This window comes from Vulpes lagopus, chromosome 4 (genome assembly GCF_018345385.1).
Source record: "Vulpes lagopus strain Blue_001 chromosome 4, ASM1834538v1, whole genome shotgun sequence".
In the NCBI taxonomy this organism is placed as follows: Eukaryota; Metazoa; Chordata; class Mammalia; order Carnivora; family Canidae; genus Vulpes; species Vulpes lagopus.
Genome location: NC_054827.1, coordinates 33,474,912 through 33,495,938, shown reverse-complemented (window position 1 = coordinate 33,495,938; position 21,027 = coordinate 33,474,912). Strand labels below are relative to the sequence as shown.

The following is a 21,027-nucleotide window of genomic DNA, read 5'->3' as shown; positions in this document are numbered from 1 at the left end:
TGGCTTTTCTGTTAAATTATTCTAATTATTCAAAGAACAATTAAAACCTTTATTTCTCAACTCTACCAATAAATAGAAGAGGAGGAAACACTTCCAAATGCATTTTTATGAGGCCCACAATATCCTGATAACTAAATCAGATGAGAACACTACAAGAAAATAAAAATATAGATCAATATCCCTGATATAGATGCAAAAATCCTCAACAAAACACTATCAAACCAAATTCAACAATACACTAAAAGGATCATACACAGTGTGCCTAGGTGGCTAGTATATTAATCATCTGCCTTGGGCTCAGGTCATGATCCTGGGGTCCTGGGATCAAGCCCCACATCAGGGCTCAATGAAGAACATGTTTCTCCCTCTCCCTCTGCCTTCCACTCCATCTGCTTGCACTCTCTCTGTCAAATAAATAAATAAAATCTTTTAAAAAATAAAAATAAATAAAAGGATCACTATGATCAAGTGGAATTTATTCAAGGGATATAAGGATGTTCAACATCCACAAATCAGTGTTATATACCACATTAACAAAATGAATAATAAAAATCATATGACCATTTCAAAAGATGCAGAAAAATCATTTGACAAAATTCAGCATCCATTTTTTATAAAAACTCAACAAAGTGGGTATAGAGAGAACATACCTCTACATAATAAAAGTCACATATGATGAACCCACACCTAACATCATACTTAGTGAAAAGCTGAAAGTTTTCCCTGTGAGATCAGGCACATTAAATTGTTCCTGGATGCCCATTCTTGCAATTATATTCATCTTTGTACTGGAACTCCAAGCCAGAGAAATTAGGCAAGAAAAAGAAATAGCATAAAAAATCAGAAAGGAAGCAGTAGAATTGTTTCTGTTTACAGATAATATGGTCTTATGTATAGAAAACCCCAAAGGTTAAAAAAAAAAAAAAAAAAAAAAAAAAAAAAAAAAAAAAACCTGTCAGAACTAATAAGCAAATACAGCAAAGTTGGAGGAAAGAAAATCAACATGCAAAAATCAGTTGTGTTTTTACATACAATCAACAATCAAAAAAGATATTAAGAAAAAAATCTCATTTACAATAGCATCAAAAAGAATGAAATACTTAGGAATAAGTTTAACCAATAAGGTGACAGGCTTATACACTTAAACTAGAAAACATTGCTGAAAGGAGTTAAGGTAAAAATAAATGGGAAGACATTTCATGCTTATGGATTTGAAGATTTAATATTGTTAAAATATTCATACTACCCAAAGTGATCTACAGATTCAATACAATTCCTATAAAAATTCTAATGGTACTTTTTTTTTTACAAAAATAGAAAATACAATCCTAAAGTTCATATGAAACCAAAACTGACCTTTAGGAGCCAAAATAATCTTGAGGAATAGGAACAAAGCAGTAGGCCTCATACTTCCTGATTTGAAAACATTAAAAAGCTACAGTAACTGAACAATATGTTAATGGAATAAAGACAGACACATAAACCAACAATGCAGAATAGAGAGCCCAGAAGTCATCTCACATATATGGCAACTAATCTTTGGAAAAGGAGTCAAGACTAGTCATTGTTGTAAAGGTAGTGGCTTCAACAAATAGTGTTTGGGAAACTGGGTATGCCCAAGCAAAGCAATAAAAGTGGGTCCTTTTCTCACACCACACACAATAATCAATACAAAGTGGATTAAATACTGAATTGCAAAATCTGAAATTGTAGCCTCTAACATGGGGAAAAACTTTGTAACAGCAGTGATGGCTGTGACACCAAAAACACAGTCACAAAGAAAAGTTACAAACAAAAGCAAAACTAAACAAGTGAGACTACATTAAACTAACAAGCACAGAAAAAAGAAAAGGCAACCTACAAAGTGAGACAAAATATTTGTGAACCATGTATCTGATAAATGATTAATATCTAAAATTTATAAGAATCTCCTATAATTCAATAGCAAAATAGTGATGTTCAATCATAAGGGAAATGTAAATCAAAACCACAATGTTACTTCACACGTGTTTGGATGGCCATTAAAAAAAAAAAAACTGGAAAATAATTAGTGGTAGTGAGAATGTGGAGAAATTAGAACCCCATTACACTGTTGGTGGGAATGTAAAGTGGTCAGCTGCTATGGAAAACAGTGTGGAATTTCCTCAAATTAAAAAAAAATTAAGATTTTATTTACTTATTCATTAGAGAGACGGAGGCAGGGGGCAGAGACACAGGTAGAGAGAGAAGCAAACTCCATGCAGGGAGCGGATGTGGGACTGGATCCTGGGCCTCCAGGCTCCCAGGCTGAAGACAGGCGCTAAACCACTGAGCCACCCAGGGATCCCCAAATTAAAAATGAATAACCATATAGCCTAGCCATTCCCTTTCTAGGTAATTATTCAAAATAATCGGAATCAGGATCTCAAATAGATATTTGCATTTCATTTTCATTGCTGCGACATTCAAAGAACAAAACAATGGACAACCTAGATGTCTATCAACAGATTAATGAACTTAAAAAATGTGGTGTATACATATAATGGAGTATTATTTAGCCATAAAATAGAAAGAAATCCTGTCACATGCTACAACATGGATAAACCTTGACCACATTATACTAATTGAAATAAGCAAGTCACAGAATGACAAAAACTACATGATTCCAGTTAGTATTATCAGGTATACAGTAGTCAAACTCAGAAGCATCAAGTAGAATGGTGGTGATGGTTGCCAAGAACTGGGAGCAGGGCAAAATGAGGAGTTGCTGTTCAGTGGATATAGAATATCAGTCATGCAAAATAAAAATGCTCTGGAGATCTATGTATAGCATTGTGCTTCTATAGTTAATAATACTGTCTACTAAGAATTTGTTAAGAGGTCAGATTTTAAGTAGTGTATTTTTTACCACAATAAAAAAAAAATATGTTGAAGTCCTAACTCTTGGTACCTACTGTTTATTCTAAATCTCCCTCCAATTCAGCTACCACCTGGAAGGTCTCCATGGCTTCCTGAGAGTGTAATGAAAACTTTATCCTGAAGTGCCAGAGCCCTCAATAATCAAAATTTTCTTATTCTAGCATTGTTAGGCATATCCATTCACAGTTACAGTGGGACACACTCAGGTGTGTATCACATGGGTTTCACTCATATTCCACTACCCACCCCCTATCTCCCTTGGGAAAAAACACTCCCAATTCCTCTGGCTAATCAGAGTCTATTATCCCTGCCAGTACAGTGACTCTTATTTTTTTGCTTTTTTTGTCACTGGATACAAAAAGTTCAAAGTGCCCTTTCTGTATTTTAGTTAGAAAGTTAGGAACTTGCTGTTTGTTCTGGAAAGAGCCTGCCTTCTTTAGGAACCATGACCTTCTATCCAAAGATCACAGAATGTGGGGCAGAGGCCAGAAAGTTCCCTAATTGGTGACTGGGAGAAAAGGTAGGTGGGGCCACTCCTACTACTACCCCTATATTCCCATTCTATAGTCCTTCCTACTTGTGACGCATTAGGAATTCTGGATTAATAAATATATTGCATCCTAACAATATTGTATTAGTCAAGTTTCTCCATAGAAACCAAACCAACGAAATATCTATATACATATATAAAGATACATGTGAGGTTTATTTTAGAATTGTTCCATGTGGTTATGGGGGCAAAGAAGTTCCATAATCAGCCATCTGCAAGCTGGAGAACCATGAAAGCTGGTGGTATAATCAATGTTTGATGAGTCTGAAAACCTGAGAATCAGATGCTGATGAATTAATTTATCTGAGTCCGTAAGAACCAGGAACACTGATGCTGAAAGGCAGGAAAAGATGGGTATCTCAGCTCAAGGAGAGAGCGAATTCACCCTTCCTCTACCTTTTTATTCTATTCAGATACTTAGAAACAATGTTTTACTGCGTATCTGGGTATCTTATAGCCCAGTCATGTTGACATATAAAATCAATCACCACAGAAATCATCCCATTATTTTAGAATACCTCCTTCAATCTGGTGCTTCAATTTTAACTTTAGAAAGCTGTTGAAGAGTTCTGTAAGGCTAAGTGGCACATTATGAGAAACAATCAGTGGATCTCATTCCCATGTGTGAATTGGGTACCTTGCTATGGTGCTATGAATGTGGGAGTCTATGCCTATGGATTCCATTATATTACTGGTTATATCAATAATCCCATATACCATAGTGCCAGTTAAGGCTCTGCAGGTAGGAAAGGTTAGCCAATAATTGAACAAAATTAATAGAACAAAACTCTGGTGGCCCTTCCAGGATGGAAAAAGTTGTGAACTTGCCACCAAGTTGCTTTCCTCAAAAAAAAAAAAAAAAAAAAAAAAGCTAAATTGAAGCTTAATGTGGGTCTCTGCCTCTGACAAGTTTGACATTCAGAGGCAGCAGTAACTATATTTGCCTCAGTAAGTGGAAATATAGATATTAGGCCTATACATAGCTACCATAGCTATGCCATTTATATGCCTATTATGACACTCCTGGGGAAATTTGGTTTTAATTAATATGTGATACAAAAAATACTAATACTTTGTACCTACTCTTATATGTGGGAATACCCACATGCCTCTACCACAGACCTCCTTGTCTCTAATGCTTCAGTACTTTTCAGGCCCATAACCAGAAGGCCAGAAGGCCAGGTTATTTATTGCCTCTCAGATTTGAATTCACTATTCAATACTTGTTCTGCAATAATGGATTGAACTCTAAACATTTTATCCATTACAAGTGAGATGATGCTAAACTTTGCCATTAGAGGATCCCAGAGGCACACTGAGGAAAGAAGAGATTCCTCTGGAGTGTATTGTGTTTTTCTTTTGCTTATTCCTTCTGCACAGGGAATATGAACATGGATGTAAAATATTACTGATATGAATGGAAAAGAATATATTCCCCAAATCAGTGGCCATACACCATGTGCTGAAGATTTTATTAATCACTTCAATAGACACATCTAACACATTGATTGAAATTAGGTATACAGTTCACCATTGAACAACACAAGTTTAAATTTCTCAGGTCCACTGATGTGCATTTTTTTGAATAAATATATGTACAGTAGTATAAATGTATCTTCTCTTCCTTATGATTTTCTTAACATTTTTCTCTAGCTTACTTTATTGTAAGAATACAGTATATAATACATTTAACATGAAATATGTATTTAGTTAAGTGTTCATGTTATCAGTAAGGCTTCTGGCCAGTACTAAGCCATTTGTAGTTAATTTTGAGGGGAGTCAAAAAAGTTACACATAGATTTTTTACCTGTGGAGGGGGATTCAGCATCTGTTAGAGATGTTCTGAGCTGTTCAAGGGTGAATTGTATTGTTAGATATGGCAGCATCAGTCTAATAATTTATCAAGTTCCATCTCGTTTTTGCAGGGACCAGACTGACAAATTAAACAAAAATATGATGGAGACTACTGTCCCTGCAGTAACAATGGTACTAATTTCTGCTACCTCCTTTCCCCAATATATGTCTGTTTTTTGCTTTTGAGTATAGTTGACACAGAATATTCTGTGTATTCAGATGTCTCTGGAACTTGCAAGTGTGAGAAACTCATCTACCAGCCATTCACCTGTATCCCGCATGCAACAAAGGCTGATAAAGGCCTCCTTGTAAGCCCCACTGAGACTCTATGGCTTGCAGGCATAGGAAGTAACTGATTGTCAATACCTTTCAATCTCTTATCCTTATACAAGGCATCAACAAAATTTAGCACTAAACAGCTAACTCCACTGATTTAAACGTCTGCTTTATTTCCACCACCACATTCTCCTCTAGCCGGCTATTTTTCCTTGTCGCCATGAAATTTTTAGAGTTTTACTGCCACCTGGTGGTAGGGACAATCTGCGCCCTTTTTCCAACCAGGATCCTGTCATCCTTGCTTGTTAAAGAATTAGAAATCAAACCAAGTCCACATCTTACTACCAATTTACTTGTAACACTTCCAGTATTGTTTTAATCTGGAGATGCCAAGACAGGCATAAATGTGCGTGGATTTTATTAGAATGAAAACCACTGTGAAAAATGGGGAGAATGATAAAAAGCCTGAGAAAGTTGGCAGACAGTGAAGCAAGTCTGACCCCAAGGGAAGGAGATAGGGACAGAAAAATGAATAGTAGCAGCCTAGGATTCACACAGTTTAAGGAGGATCCATTCAATGTAAGAAAGGCTCAGCAGGACCATGGGGAAGTCCTCAAGCCAGAGGCAGCTGTCAGAGGAGTACCAAGTCTTCCAGGATTGCCTGCCTTAGTATCTCTATTAAGATTCCACCATTGGTTGGGATCATGGACAGTGTGGCCTTAACAAAACTGTGTAGCAGTTCAGACCCTTCACCACTCATGCTCCTTGTAGTAAGAGGACTGCAAAGAACATTCTTGTGGCTGTCACTCATGACACTCAGTTTATGAACACACGTGTAGCCAGGGTGTCCAACTTTTAGAAATGGATACAGGCATATATAGCCATTGATGTAGCAGTGACACTTTTCCAATGTCAATATACCTCAGAAATTTGTTTAGCATCCAACTCAGAAACTAGCAATCTGATTCTATAGGGACTTGTGAGGAAATGGAGCAGAGGGAAGCCATAGCCAAATCACCACAGCCCTGTCAGAGGGTGCTTTAGAAGGTCTTGTCTTACATCATGGGAACTATGGCAGCCTTGTATCGAGTTACAGATGTCACAACCTTCGTTTTTTTCCATTTCATATGTGGTAGGGACAGTAATTCTCACCAAATATTCCACGAGTTCTCCTGATGTATGCCAGCCTCCTTTGAAGTTAGAATTATGTGACTAGATTGAGCCAATGCACCATGGGAATAAATTATTTGTATCACTGCCAGTTAGTGGACAGATACGGGTTTTCCACATTTTCTTCAGTTTTGTTAGCAACATGAAAATATAGAGCTGCAAGACTGAAGAATCCTGGAAGGCTCGTCATAAAATAGAGGACAGACTCTGCTACCCAGAAAAAGTACCATACCTGCACAAGATGACATAATCCATCAGAATCCAAGAATCAGCTAAAGCAATGAGTCAAAGAGGAAAATGTTATTATGAATAATCTCAAATTTCATAGGTGAGTTCATTCTCCTTGGTATCTTTCCCTGGTTCCTAACTGTAATTCTGGAGAGTCAGACAAGCTCTGTATATTTTCCTTTGGTGATCCACATGTGCGTACTCTGCATGTCCTGAGCTCTGCCTGTTTAAGTTGGACTCTTCTTTTACCCAGGAGTTCAAAAAAGCAACCTCACATCACACACTTAGGGAGAGGTACAACCACCAACAAGAATTATTTTGGTAATCTGTGTCTAGTTCACCATAAGGCTAGTGGGCATTTAGGTAGGCATATGAACTCAGATAAAACACTGTTTCTGTGTGTGTGTGTGTGTGTGTGTGTGTGTGTGTGTGTATTTGAGTTAGCAGCAATGAAGAGTATTTTATATCAGGAGAATAACCAGCATTATCAGAGAAATATCTTACTGATTACATATTTCAAAGATAGGTACCTCAGAATAAGTATTTTGCAAAATCTCCCTGGGTAGAATATGCACATAATTATGAGCTACTTGTATACAGGGAAAAGAGACAAAAGTCAAGGATAAATAACACCAATATTTAAGGGCAATTAAATGGATGGTAACAAAGTACACTGAGAAAGAATCATCAGGAATAGACACACTACTAGGAATCAGAAGAGAATGGAAATGTTTCTGAAATGAAAGGACCAAATTTTAAATGAGGAATAATCAAATATAAAAAAACCTAACAAAAATTAAAAGAGAACTGAAATGAATTCATAGAAATTAACACTGTAGAGGTAAGTGATTATTTTTCCAGAATAATTCCAGAAAAATGTCAGATACCAAAGCCTGTCTGCATTAAGCAATGAGGAAATGGTGTTGCATTTGGATTTCTGAGAACTTACATCTAATACTGAAGGAAGAGTTCACATGACTGTATATCTGCACAAGATCGCATATTTTGGCTGGTACAGAATTACTAAGCCTTGCATTTCCTAAACAGGAAAAATATCCTTAAAGTATTACATGACTATGTGATTTCCAAATTTTCAGTTTTTTCACACAATTTGTATGGAATTATGAGTAATAGAGAAGTTTTCTCCAGGAAGCAGAACATTTTATTTCAGCAGCATTCTCCTAACTGCAGCATCATCTCCTTTTCAAATCCAAAAGCAAAATGATTTTCCTACAAAACATTTCTACTCCATCTTTGCTGGATCATATGGTTCAAGTTCTAATTTTTTGAGGAACCTCCATACTTTTTTCTATAACATCTTCATTTTGCATTCCCATCAACAGTGTGCAATAGTTCCAATTTCTCCACACCTTCAGTAAACTTGTCTTTTTTTATGAGTGCAAAATTTCTTGCCAGCTGGTAGAAACTGGCCCCAGCACACCACTGCCAAGGGTGCCAGTAAAGAGGAAGATCCAGGTTCTGTAGGGCCCAAACTATATAAAATTTGATGAACCCTGAGAAAAAGAATACAAAATTTAAGGTCCTGACTGAAAAGAGCCCTATTCAAGTAAGTGATCCTGATGCTTTTGCTTCCTCAGCTCCTTGATAAATCTACTCTTTTTTGGTAAACAGGTGTCTCGACTGGCTAAAGTGGATACAAATCTTTCAAAGAGGAGAAGCAGTAACAAGAGGAAAATTAAGTAAGTGCCACTGGGGCGAATCACAGGCTAGATGAAAGTTAGGAGCTCTGAAGAGAAGGAAGGAGATTAGACTGAAAGAAGAAGATTCAGGTCAACCTAAGGAGCATAAGGAAAAACAGGACATGCTACCTCGGGTCATGAAACTGAACTGGCAGGCTCTTTTGATGTCATGACACAAGGGTTTTGGGCTGCTTCACTGATTCAAAGCCTCTTCTGGATTCAAGTTGGGAGTAGATAGGGAAGAGGTTGAGACTAAAAATACAGAGAAAACATCAGACATAATTTAGGTGATTCAAGTGCAGATGTTTTATTATTTCATACTTTAAACCCTCAGCAGTGAAAATAGAGGTGAGGGTGAAATTATTTTTCCCTTCTTGGTTTAGGTCAGTTTCTGATGACTTATTTGGTAATGTCCTTCTTCTAGGCCAAGGTCATTAGAGACTGTTGCTGTAAGAGAAAACAAAATAAAACAACACAAAGTGCCAATGTTGCCTTTATTTTTTTTTTTTTTGAGCTCTAATATAAGTAATTTAAAGGGAACAGTTAACTGAAGGGAAAGGATCAGAAAAATAAAAACTAATTCCAGAAAAAACAATTATCTGTTACCTCAAGTGCAAATACTCTTAGTTTTATAATAGAAGTGACCGCCTCAAATTCCCTGACTTGTTCATTTGTCTATGTTTGGAAACTATTTAGGTCAATAAAACAAAGTGCCTTGCAATTTCCATTCTAAGTATATGAATTAATTTTAATTTAGAATAAAAGAAAAAAATGTGAGAATTCTAAGTACAATCACAGTTAATAAAATATAAAAATACTATATATATGCACACATCCATTCATGTGTGTAAATCTATATATTAAAATGTTGTAACAATGACCATCCTAGGTGCTAAGATTAATGATGATTATTTTATTCTTTTGCATATGTATATTTTTTAAATGAATGTTTATTTCTTGTTACAACTGTAATAGGATGCAGAATGATACACACACTGACATACATATAGAGTTTATTGAATGACTTCAAAAGGACAGTCAAGGCTAGATTTGGGCATTCCAAGGTCGCTGGATGGAAAAGGATCTTAATGTAATTAAAATCTAAAATCACCCTTCATAATTATGAAAAATGAAACCAGTTTTAAAAAATGTTGCAAACTTCAGTACAAAACTGAAAATGACAAAAATTCTGGAACAAGATAAAGAATGTTTAAAAAAAGGAATTTATTAACAGTAGGCTAGTCCCAAAATCCCAATTTACATAACAAGAATCAGAGAAATGAGAGATGGGAAAGAGTAAAAATATACTAAGCATCTCTCATAAAACGGAAGTCTCAAAAATGCCTGTAATCTCATATAACTATATTGTATGTTTTCTACCTGTGTCACACTCATTATAGAAATAGCTCATTAGTAAATGACATGGTGAAAAGTACCAAAGAAAATGAATTAGGATAGTAAAATTAAAATTTAAGGTATACTATAGCTCAGAAAGTAAACCATTCACATATCTAATTGCCTAATAATAAATTACTTATAAAAGTTACAACCTGGTATAATGGATTGGTGATTATCACCACAACTAGATAATCTGGCAATAAGGATAAAAAACAATGATAGTGTACATATTATATTTATGCTTTGATCAATTTCTCTTCTAGTATATATCCTGAGACTATAATTCAACAATTGCTCTAAAATGTGTATTTATATAATAATGCTTATTATGGTTGTTTACAACAATGAAAAACTGGAAGTAGTCTAAATATTCATAATAATGGATTTTTAAAATGAATTATTTTTCATTTTTAAATTGAATACCAAAAATAAATAAATTGGGGATCCCTGAGTGGCTCAGCAGTTTAGCGCCTGCCTTTGGCCCAAGGTGTGATCCTGGAGTCCCAGAATCGAGTCCCACATCAGGCTCCCTGCATGAAGCCTGCTTCTCCCTCTGCCTGTGTCTCTGTCTCTCTCTCTCTCTCTCTCTCTCTATCTCTCATGAATAAATAGATAAAATCTTTAAAAATAAATAAATAATTTATAAATAAATAAATAAATAAATTGAATACTGTATGTCACAAAATGATGACATAGGCCTATATTTTATGACATGCATAGTTGTGCATAATAGTCTCTAAACAAAAGTATAAATATATCTATGTTTTGCTTAGAAAAATATTTAAGAAGATATGCATCTACATTGCTAATGGAAATTTTCTTTGGTTATTGTGATTATGTGGAACTCTTCCTTAATTTATCTATCTACCAAAGTATCTGAGCTATTTTAATTAATATTTGATAGTACATTAAAAATAGAAAGATGTTATTTGAAAATAAAAGCTCTATATCTTATTCATTGTTAGTACTAAAGTTTATGTGGATACCACTATTTTCTTTCTATACGAGTTTTAGAATCTTTTTCTCAATTCTCCATGCCCATGTATCCAAAAATATTTTGATTGAGTTTATGTTAAATATACAGAAACTTAAATACACATAGATGACTGAGTTGAAAGAGAAGCAAGCAAGATTTAAAGTTAAAAGTATAGCAAAGGGAGAAGTAAAGACAATCAGCTTCAAATTAATTGGAAAAGGAAAAAAAATATTTTTGCTAATTGACTCATGGGGAATTAGACTTCATGGGGAATTATCTTTGTCAAAATTCAGGGGAAAATAAAATCAAATTAATAATTTAAAATAGATGTAAAATTTAAGTACAATAAATACAGTTTTAAAAATGAAAATAAGATTTACAAATTTAATTGAATCCAGGGCACCTGGGTGGCTCAGTTGGTTGAGTGGCCAACTCTTGGTTTTGGCTCAGTTTATGTTCTCAGAGTGGTGTGATCCAGCCCTGAGTCAGCTCCATGCTCAGTGAGGAGCCTGCTTGAGATTCTCTCTCCCTCTCTCTCTGACCCTACCCCCTCCAAATAAATAAATAAATCTTTTTAAAAAGTTTTGATAAAAAAATTTAATTGAAACATAATAGACGCTAGATGGTTCAACAGTGATTAAAAAGTATGTTGTACCAATATATACTCCTACCTGAAATGTGTCAGAGACCTAATTCCTTAATATTCTCAAGAACCCTTAATGTTGCCAGTTCTTTTAATTTTAGCCACTTTTGTAGGGTTTAGGAGACTCTCATATCTCTTTTGTCTTTTTCGGATAATGACGTTTGAATTTTTCATGTTCTGAGGCTTTTGTTATCTTTTGTGAAGACTGTTATCTATTAGGCAAGAAGCTATTTGCCTATTAGGTTATCCCACCTTATGTTACTGATCTGTAAGGATTTTTTATATATTCTGAATGAAAGTCCTCATTGAAAATATGTTACAAAAATATTCTACATTGTAGCTTCCCTTTCCCTTTCATAAGTCTTTTGGGTAGCAAAACATCTTAAATTAAAAAAAAATTATTGTATTGCAGTAAACCCTTAAAGGAGATCTCTTAACCTTTTAATTATTGTTAATAATAGGGACAATATTGTACAGCAGATCTCTAGACCTTATTAATTGTGCATAACTGAGATTTTATTCTCCTTGATTAGCAACACCTATTTTGTCCTCCTCCAGACTGAGGCAACCACCATTCTACTCTATGTTTTTATGAATTTCACTACTTTGGATACCTCACATAAGTAAAAATCATGAAGTTATTTGTCCTTCTGTGACTACTTTATTTCACTTAGCTCACCTATGTTGTAAACTAAGATTCACCTATGTTGTCACATATACAGGATTTCCTTCTTTTTTCATGGCTGAATGACATTCAACTTTATGTATATACCACATTTTCTATATCCATTGATAGATATTTAGTTTGTATCCACATCTTGACTATTGTTAAATAGTGCTGCAATGAATATGAGAATGTTAATATCACTTTGAGATCCTGATTTCAATTCTTCAGGCTAACTATCCAGAAATAGGATTACTGGATCATACTGAAGTTCTATTTTTAATTTTTTTTGAGAAATCATAAACAGTTTTGCATAGTGGATGCAATAATTTGCATTCTCACCAACAAAGTACAATGATTCCAGTTTCTCTATAACTTTGCCAGCACTGTTGAGTTATTTTTTTTATAACAGCCATTTAACAGGTGATGCCTCACTGTGGTTTTGATTTGCATTTTCCTGATGATTAGTGATGTTTCGCGTTGTTTCACATACCTATTAGCCATTAGTATGGCATTTTAGAAGTGTCTATTGAAGTCTTTAGCCCACTTTTAAGTCACATTATTAGGGGGTTTTGTTTGGTTTTGGTTTGGTTTTTTTTGTTTTGTTTTGTTTTGTTTTGTTTTGGAGAAAAGGGACTCTCAAATACATTAACTCACTTTTTGATTGATTGAATGATTAAAAAGTAAGAAATACAATGATGATATTTATTCTGATAATTTTTTTTAAATTAAGAAATATTTTTTATTTCTTATTTAATTTAAATTCAATGTGCCAACATATAACACTAAGTGCTCATTTCATCATGTGCCCTCCTCAATGTCCATCACCCAGTTACCCCATTCCTCCACTGAACTTCCCCTTCGGCAACCCTTCATTTGTGTCCCAGAGTTAGGAGTCTCTTTTTGTCTTCCTCTTTAATTTTTCCCCACACAGTTTCCTCCCTTTCCCTTATGGTCTCTTTCACTATTTCTTATATTCCACATATGAGTGAAACCATATGATAATTTTCTCCAATTGACTTATTTCACTCACAATAATACCCTCCACTTCCATCCATTTTATATATATATAAAATCTTCTTCATTCATATAAGGACACCATGGACCCTTCCAAAGTTTGCCTATTGTGGACATTATGGCTATGAACATTGGGGTACAGGTGTCTTGGCATATCACTACATCTGAATCTTTGGGGTAAATATCCATAGTGCAGTTGCTGGGTCGAAGGGTAACTCTATTTTTAACTTCCTGAGGAACCTCCATACTGTTTTCTAGAGTGGCTGCACCAGCTTGCATTCCCACCAACAGTGCAAGAGGGTTTCCTTTCTCCACATTCCTGCCAACATTTGTTGTTTCCTGTCTTGTTAATTTTCGCCATTCTCACTGGTGTGAGGTGGCATCTCATTGTGGTTTTGATTTGTATTTCCCTGATGGCAAGTGATGTGGAGCATTTTTTCATGTGCCAATGGCCATGTGTAGGTCTTCTTTGGAGAAATGTCTGTTCATGTCTTCTGCCCATTTCATGACTGGATTGTTTCTTGGGTGTTGAGTTTGATACATTATTTACAAATCTTGAACTCTAGCCTTTTATCTGTCATTTGTGAATATCTTCTCCCATTCTGTAGGTTGTATTTTATTTTTTTAAAGATTTTATTTATTCATGAGATAGAGAGAAATAGAGAGAGAGAGAGAGAGAGAGAGAGAGAGAGAATGACAGGCAGAGGGAGAAGCAGGCTCCATGCAGGGAGCCCAACGTAGGACTCCATCCCAGGTCTCCAGGACCATGTCCTGGGCTGAAGGCAGCACTAAACTGCTGAGCCATCGGGGCTGCCCTGTAGGTTGAATTTTAGTTTTGTTGATTGTTCCCTTTGTTGTGCAGAGAAGCTTTTTATCTTGATGAAGTCCCAATAGTTCATTTTTGCTCTTGTTTCCCTTGCCTTCATAGATGAGTGTTGCAAGAAGTTGCTGTGGCCAAGTTCTTAATAGGTTGTTGCCTGTGTCCTCCTCTTGGATTTTGATGGGTTCTTGTCTCACATAATTTAGATACTTCAACCACTTTGAGTTTATCTTTGTGTATGGTATAAGAGAATGGTACAATTTCATTCTTCCGCATGTGGCTGTCCAATTTTCCCAGCACCATTTGTTGAAGGACTGTCTTTTTTTCCAGTGGATATTGTTTTTTGCTTTGTAGAAGCTGAATTGACCATAGAGTTGAGGGTTAATTTCTGGATTCTTTATTCTCTTCCATTGACCTATGTGTCTGTTTTTGTGCCAGTACCACACTGTCTTGATGATCAGAGTTTTGTAATACAGCTTGAAGTCAGGCATTGTGATGCCCCCAGCTTTGGTTTTCTGTTTCAACATTCCTCAGGCTATTTTCAAGAACTTTTCTGGTTCAATAAACCTTAGGATTATTTGTTTCCACTCTGTGAAGAAAGTCCATGGTATTTTAATAGGGATTGCATTGAATGTGTAAATTGCTCTGGGTAACCTAGACATTTTCAGAATATTTATTCTTCCAATCCATGAGCATGAAATGTTTTTCCATATCTTTGTTTCTTCCTTGATTTCTTTCATAAGTGTTCTGTAGTTTTTAGAGTACAATCCTTTACCACTTTAGTTAGGTTTATTACTAGGTATCTTATGGTTTTGGGTGCAATTGCAAATGGGATTGATTCCTTAATTTCTCTTTCTTCAGTATCATTATTAGTGTATAGAAATGCAACCGAATTCTGCATTGATTTTGTATCCTGACACATTGCTGAATTTCTGTATGAGTTCTAGCAATTTTGGGGTGGAGTCTTTTGGGTTTTCTGTGTATAGTATCACGTCATCTGCAAAGAGAGAGAGCTTGACTTCTTTGCCAATTTGAATGCCTTTTATTCCTTTTTGTTCTCTTATTGCTGAGGCTAGGACTTCTAGTACTATGTTAAACAACAGCAGTAAGAGTTGGCATCCCTGTCATATTCCTGAACTTAGAGGGAAACTCTATTTTTCCCCATTGAGAATGACATTTGCTGTGGGCTTTTCAAAGATTTTTTTTTATTTATATATATTCATGATAGAGAGAGAGGGATGGAGAGAGAGAGAGAGAGAGAGAGAGGCAGAGACACATGCATTGGGAGAAGCAGGCTCCATGTCAGGAGCCCGACGCGGGACTCGATCGAGACCCCAGGACCACGCCCTGGCCCAAAGGCAGGTGCCAAACCACTGAGCCACCCAGGGATCCCCGCTGTGGGCTTTTCAAATATGGCTTTTATGATATTGAGGTATACTCCCTCTATTCCTACACTTTGAAGAGTTTTAATCAGAAAATGTCTTTTCCTTTTTTTATGCTTTTTTCAAGTCCAATTAGTAACTTAATAATTGTAATTCTGAATTCTATCTCTGACATTTTATTTAAGCCCATATCCAATAGAAATGTGGCAGAGAGTATTACTTCTCATTCTTTATTTTTAGTGAATTCTTCCTTCTAGTCATTTTGTCCAGTGCAGAATGGCTGTATAAGTGAGCAGAGTCAAAAATATCAGCCAAAACCCAAGGAAAATACACACTAGACAATTCTGAAGAGGCCAGGAACAAGAAAATAAAAGAAAAAAGACAAAGGAAAAGAAAAAAAATTTAAAGAAGGAGGGAAATAATGGAGGAGAGAGAATACAATCTCAAAGAGTGGACCAAGATGGTGATTCATTTAGTTCTAAGTGTATTTTGTTCTGTAGGTTAGAAGATACTAAGTTCCAAAATTACTTTAAAAAAGCAAAACAGGGGGGGAGGGGCAAGATGGCGGAGGAGTAGGGTCTCCAAGTCATCTGTCCTCAACAAATTACCTAGAAAACCATCCAAACATCCTGAAAATCTACGAATTCGGCCTGAGATTTAAAGAGAGACCAGCCGGAACACTACAGGGAGAAGAGTTCGCGCTTCTATCAAGGTAGGAAGACGGGGAAAAAGAAATAAAGGAACAAAAGGCCTCCAAGGGGGAGGGGCCCCGCGAGGAGCCGGGCTGAGGCCGGGGCGAGTGTCCCCAGGACAGGAGAGCCCCGTCCCGGAGGAGCAGGAGCTGCACCGACCTTCCCGGGTGGAAAGGGGCCCGCAGGGAGTTAGAGCAGGACCCAGGAGGGCGGGGATGCCCTCGGGCTCCCGGGGACACTAACAGGCACCTGCGCCCCGGGAGAGTGCGCCGAGCTCCCTAAGGGCTGCAGCACAGGGCGGGACCGGAGCAGCTCGGAGGGGCTCGGGCGGCGGCTCCGCGGAGGGGGCTGCGGGGCGGGAGCGCGAATCCAACAGCGCAGGCCCCGGAGCACAGGGCGCCGGGACACAGCCCAGGATCCGGCCTCCCCCAGGGACAAGCAGAGGCCGGGAGGGCCCAGGACAGCAAGGACGCTCCTGCCTGGAACTGAGCAGATCAGCGGCCCCGCCCCAGAGCCTCCAGGCCCTGCAGACGGAGAGCCCCGGAGCTACTGCGGGAGCTGACTCCAGGGTCCCAGAGCTGCCCCCGCCACTGTGGCTTCCTCCCGGGGCCTCACGGGGTGAACAACCCCCACTGAGCCCTGCACCAGGCAGGGGCAGAGCAGCTCCCCCAAGTGCTAACACCTGAGAATCAGCACAGCAGGCCCCTCCCCCAGAAGACCAGCGACACGGACCAGTTCCAAGGGAAGTCAAGGGACTTAAAGTACACAGAATCGGAAGATACTCCCCCGTGTTTTTTTGTTTTTGTTTTTGTTTTTGTTTTTGTTTTTGTTTTTGTTTTGTTTTTGTTTTTTGTTTTGTTTTGTTTTGTTTTGTGCTTTTTTTTCTCTCTCTTTCTTCTTGATTTCTGATTGCTTCCCCCACCCCCCCTTTTTTTTTCTTTTTTCTCCTTTCTTTCTCTTTCTTTTTCTTCTCTTTTTCCCCTTTTTTTTCTTCTTTCTCTTTTTCCTTTTTCTCTTTTCTTTCCTTCTCTCTCTTTTTCTCCTTTTCCCAATACAACTTGTTTTTGGCCACTCTGCACTGAGCAAAATGACTAGAAGGAAAACCTCACCTCAAAAAAAAGAATCAGAAACAGCCCACTCTCCCACAGAGTTACAAAATATGGATTACAATTCAATGTCAGAAAGCCAATTCAGAAGCACTATTTTACAGCTACTGGTGGCTCTAGAAAAAACCATAAAGGACTCAAGAGACTTCATGACTGCAGAATTTAGATCCAATCAGGCAGAAATTAAAAATCAATTAAATGAGATGCAATCCAAGCTAGAAGTCCTAACGACGAGGGTTAACGAGGTGGAAGAACGAGTGAGTGACATAGAAGACAAGTTGATGGCAAAGAGGGAAACTGAGGGAAAAAGAGACAAGCAATTAAAAGATCATGAGGGGGATCCCTGAGTGGCGCAGCGGTTTGGCGCCTGCCTTTGGCCCAGGGCGCGATCCTGGAGATCCGGGATCGAGTCCCACGTCAGGCTCCCGGTGCATGGAGCCTGCTTCTCCCTCTGCCTGTGTCTCTGCCTCTCTCTCTCCTTCTCTCTGTGTGTGTGACTATCATAAATAAATAAAAATTAAAAAAAAAAAAAAAAAAAGATCATGAGGATAGATTAAGGGAAATAAATGACAGCCTGAGGAAGAAAAACCTACGTTTAATTGGGGTTCCTGAGGGCGCCGAAAGGGACAGAGGGCCAGAATATGTATTTGAACAAATCCTAGCTGAAAACTTTCCTAATCTGGGAGGGGAAACAGGCATTCAGATCCAGGAAATGGAGAGATCCCCCCCTAAAATCAACAAAAACCGTTCAACACCTCGACATTTAATAGTGAAGCTTGCAAATTCCAAAGATAAGGAGAAGATCCTTAAAGCAGCAAGAGAAAAAAAGTCCCTGACTTTTATGGGGAGGAATATTAGGGTAACAGCAGACCTCTCCACAGAGACCTGGCAGGCCAGAAAGGGCTGGCAGGATATATTCAGGGTCCTAAATGAAAAGAACATGCAACCAAGAATACTTTATCCAGCAAGGCTTTCATTCAAAATGGAAGGAGAGATAAAGAGCTTCCAAGACAGGCAGGAACTGAAAGAATATGTAACCTCCAAACCAGCTCTGCAAGAAATTTTAAGGGGGACTCTTAAAATTCCCCTTTAAGAAGAAGTTCAGTGGAACAATCCACAAAAACAAGGACTGAATAGATATGATGACACTAAACTCATATCTATCAATAGTAACTCTGAACGTGAACGGGCTTAATGACCCCATCAAAAGGCGCAGGGTTTCAGACTGGATAAAAAAGCAGGACCCATCTATTTGCTGTCTACAAGAGACTCATTTTAGACAGAAGGACACCTACAACCTGAAAATAAAAGGTTGGAGAACCATTTACCATTCAAATGGTCCTCAAAAGAAAGCAGGGGTTGCCATCCTTATATGAGATAAATTAAAATTTACCCCAAAGACTATAGTGAGAGATGAAGAGGGACACTATCTCATACTCAAAGGATCTATCCAACAAGAGGACTTAACAATCCTCAATATATATGCCCCGAATGTGGGAGTTGCCAAATATTTAAACCAATTAATAACCAAACTCAAGAAATACCTTGATAATAATACACTTATACTTGGTGACTTCAATCTAGCTCTTTCTACCCTGGATAGGTCTTCTAAGCACAACATCTCCAAAGAAACGAGAGCTTTAAATGATACACTGGACCAGATGGATTTCACAGATATCTACAGAACTTTACATCCAAACTCAACTGAATACACATTCTTCTCAAGTGCACATGGAACTTTCTCCAGAATAGACCACATACTGGGTCACAAATCGGGTCTGAACCGATACCAAAAGATCGGGATAGTCCCCTGTATATTCTCAGACCATAATGCCTTGAAATTAGAACTTAATCACAACAAGAAGTATGGAAGGACCACAAACACGTGGAGGTTAAGGACCATCCTGCTGAAAGATGAAAAGGTCAACCAGGAAATTAAGGAAGAATTAAAAAGATTCATGGAAACTAATGAGAATGAAGATACAACCGTTCAAAATCTTTGGGATGCAGCAAAAGCAGTCCTGAGGGGGAAATACATTGCAATACAAGCATCCATTCAAAAACTGGAAAGATCTCAAATTCAGAAGCTCACCTTACACATAAAGGAACTAGAGAAAAAGCAACAAATAGACCCCACCCCCAGCAGAAGAAGACAGTTAATTAAAATTCGAGCAGAACTCAATGATATCGAGACCAAAAGAACTGTGGAACAGATCAACAGAACCAGGAGTTGGTTCTTTGAAAGAATTAATAAGATAGATAAACCATTAGCCAACCTTATTAAAAAGAAGAGAGAGAAGACTCAAATTAATAAAATCATGAATGAGAAAGGGGACATCACTACCAACACCAAGGAAATACAAACGATTTTAAAAACATATTATGAACAGCTGTACACCAATAAATTAGGAAATCTAGAAGAAATGGACGCATTCCTGGAAAGCCACAAACTACCAAAACTGGAGCAGGAGGAAATAGAAAACCTGAACAGGCCAATAACCAGGGAGGAAATTGAAGCAGTCATCAAAAACCTCCCAAGACACAAGAGTCCAGGGCCAGATGGCTTCCCAGGGGAATTCTATCAAACGTTTAAAGAAGAAATCATACCTATTCTACTAAAGCTGTTTGGAAAGATAGAAAGAGATGGAGTACTTCCAAATTCGTTCTATGAGGCCAGGATCACCTTAATTCCGAAACCAGACAAAGACCCCACCAAAAAGGAGAATTACAGACCAATATCCCTGATGAACATGGATGCAAAAATTCTCAACAAGATACTAGCCAATAGGATGCAACAACACATTAAGAAAATTATTCACCATGACCAAGTAGGATTTATCCCCGGGACACAAGGCTGGTTCAACACTCGTAAAACCATCAATGTGATTCATCATATCAGCAAGAGAAAAACCAAGAACCATATGATACTCTCATTAGATGCAGAGAAAGCATTTGACAAAATACAGCATCCATTCCTGATCAAAACCCTTCAGAGTGTTGGGATAGAGGGAACTTTCCTCGACATCTTAAAAGCCATTTACGAAAAGCCCACAGCAAATATCATTCTCAATGGGGAAGCACTGGGAGCCTTTCCCCTAAGATCAGGAACAAGACAGGGATGTCCACTCTCACCACTGCTGTTCAACATAGTTCTGGAAGTCCTCGCCTCAGCAATCAGACAACAAAAAGACATTAAAGGCATTCAAATTGGCAAAGAAGAAGTCAAACTCTCCCTCTTCGCCGATGACATGATACTCTACATAGAAAACCCAAAAGCCTCCACCCCAAGATTGCTAGAACTCATACAGCAATTTGGTAGCGTGGCAGGATACAAAATCAATGCCCAGAAATCAATGGCATTTCTATACACTAACAATGAGACTGAAGAAAGAGAAATTAAGGAGTCAATCCCATTTGCAATTGCACCCAAAAGCATAAGATACCTAGGAATAAACCTAACCAAAGAGGTAAAAGATCTATACCCTAAAAACTATAGAACACTTCTGAAAGAAATTGAGGAAGACACAAAGAGATGGAAAAATATTCCATGCTCATGGATTGGCAGAATTAATATTGTAAAAATGTCAATGTTACCCAGGGCAATTTATACGTTTAATGCAATCCCTATCAAAATACCATGGACTTTCTTCAGA

The 21,027-nt window shown here is 37.5% G+C and overlaps 1 protein-coding gene across 1 annotated transcript in view; it reads right to left on the bottom strand.

Moving 5' to 3' along the window:
- Positions 1-8,348: 8,348 nt before the first annotated feature.
- Positions 8,349-21,027, bottom strand: part of LOC121488699 (disintegrin and metalloproteinase domain-containing protein 5-like) — a 142,664-nt gene continuing 129,985 nt past the window's right edge. Inside the window, exon 21 of the mRNA XM_041751040.1 lies at positions 8,349-8,490. Coding sequence (XP_041606974.1) covers positions 8,349-8,490 — 142 coding nt within the window. The remainder of the gene's footprint in view (positions 8,491-21,027) is intronic.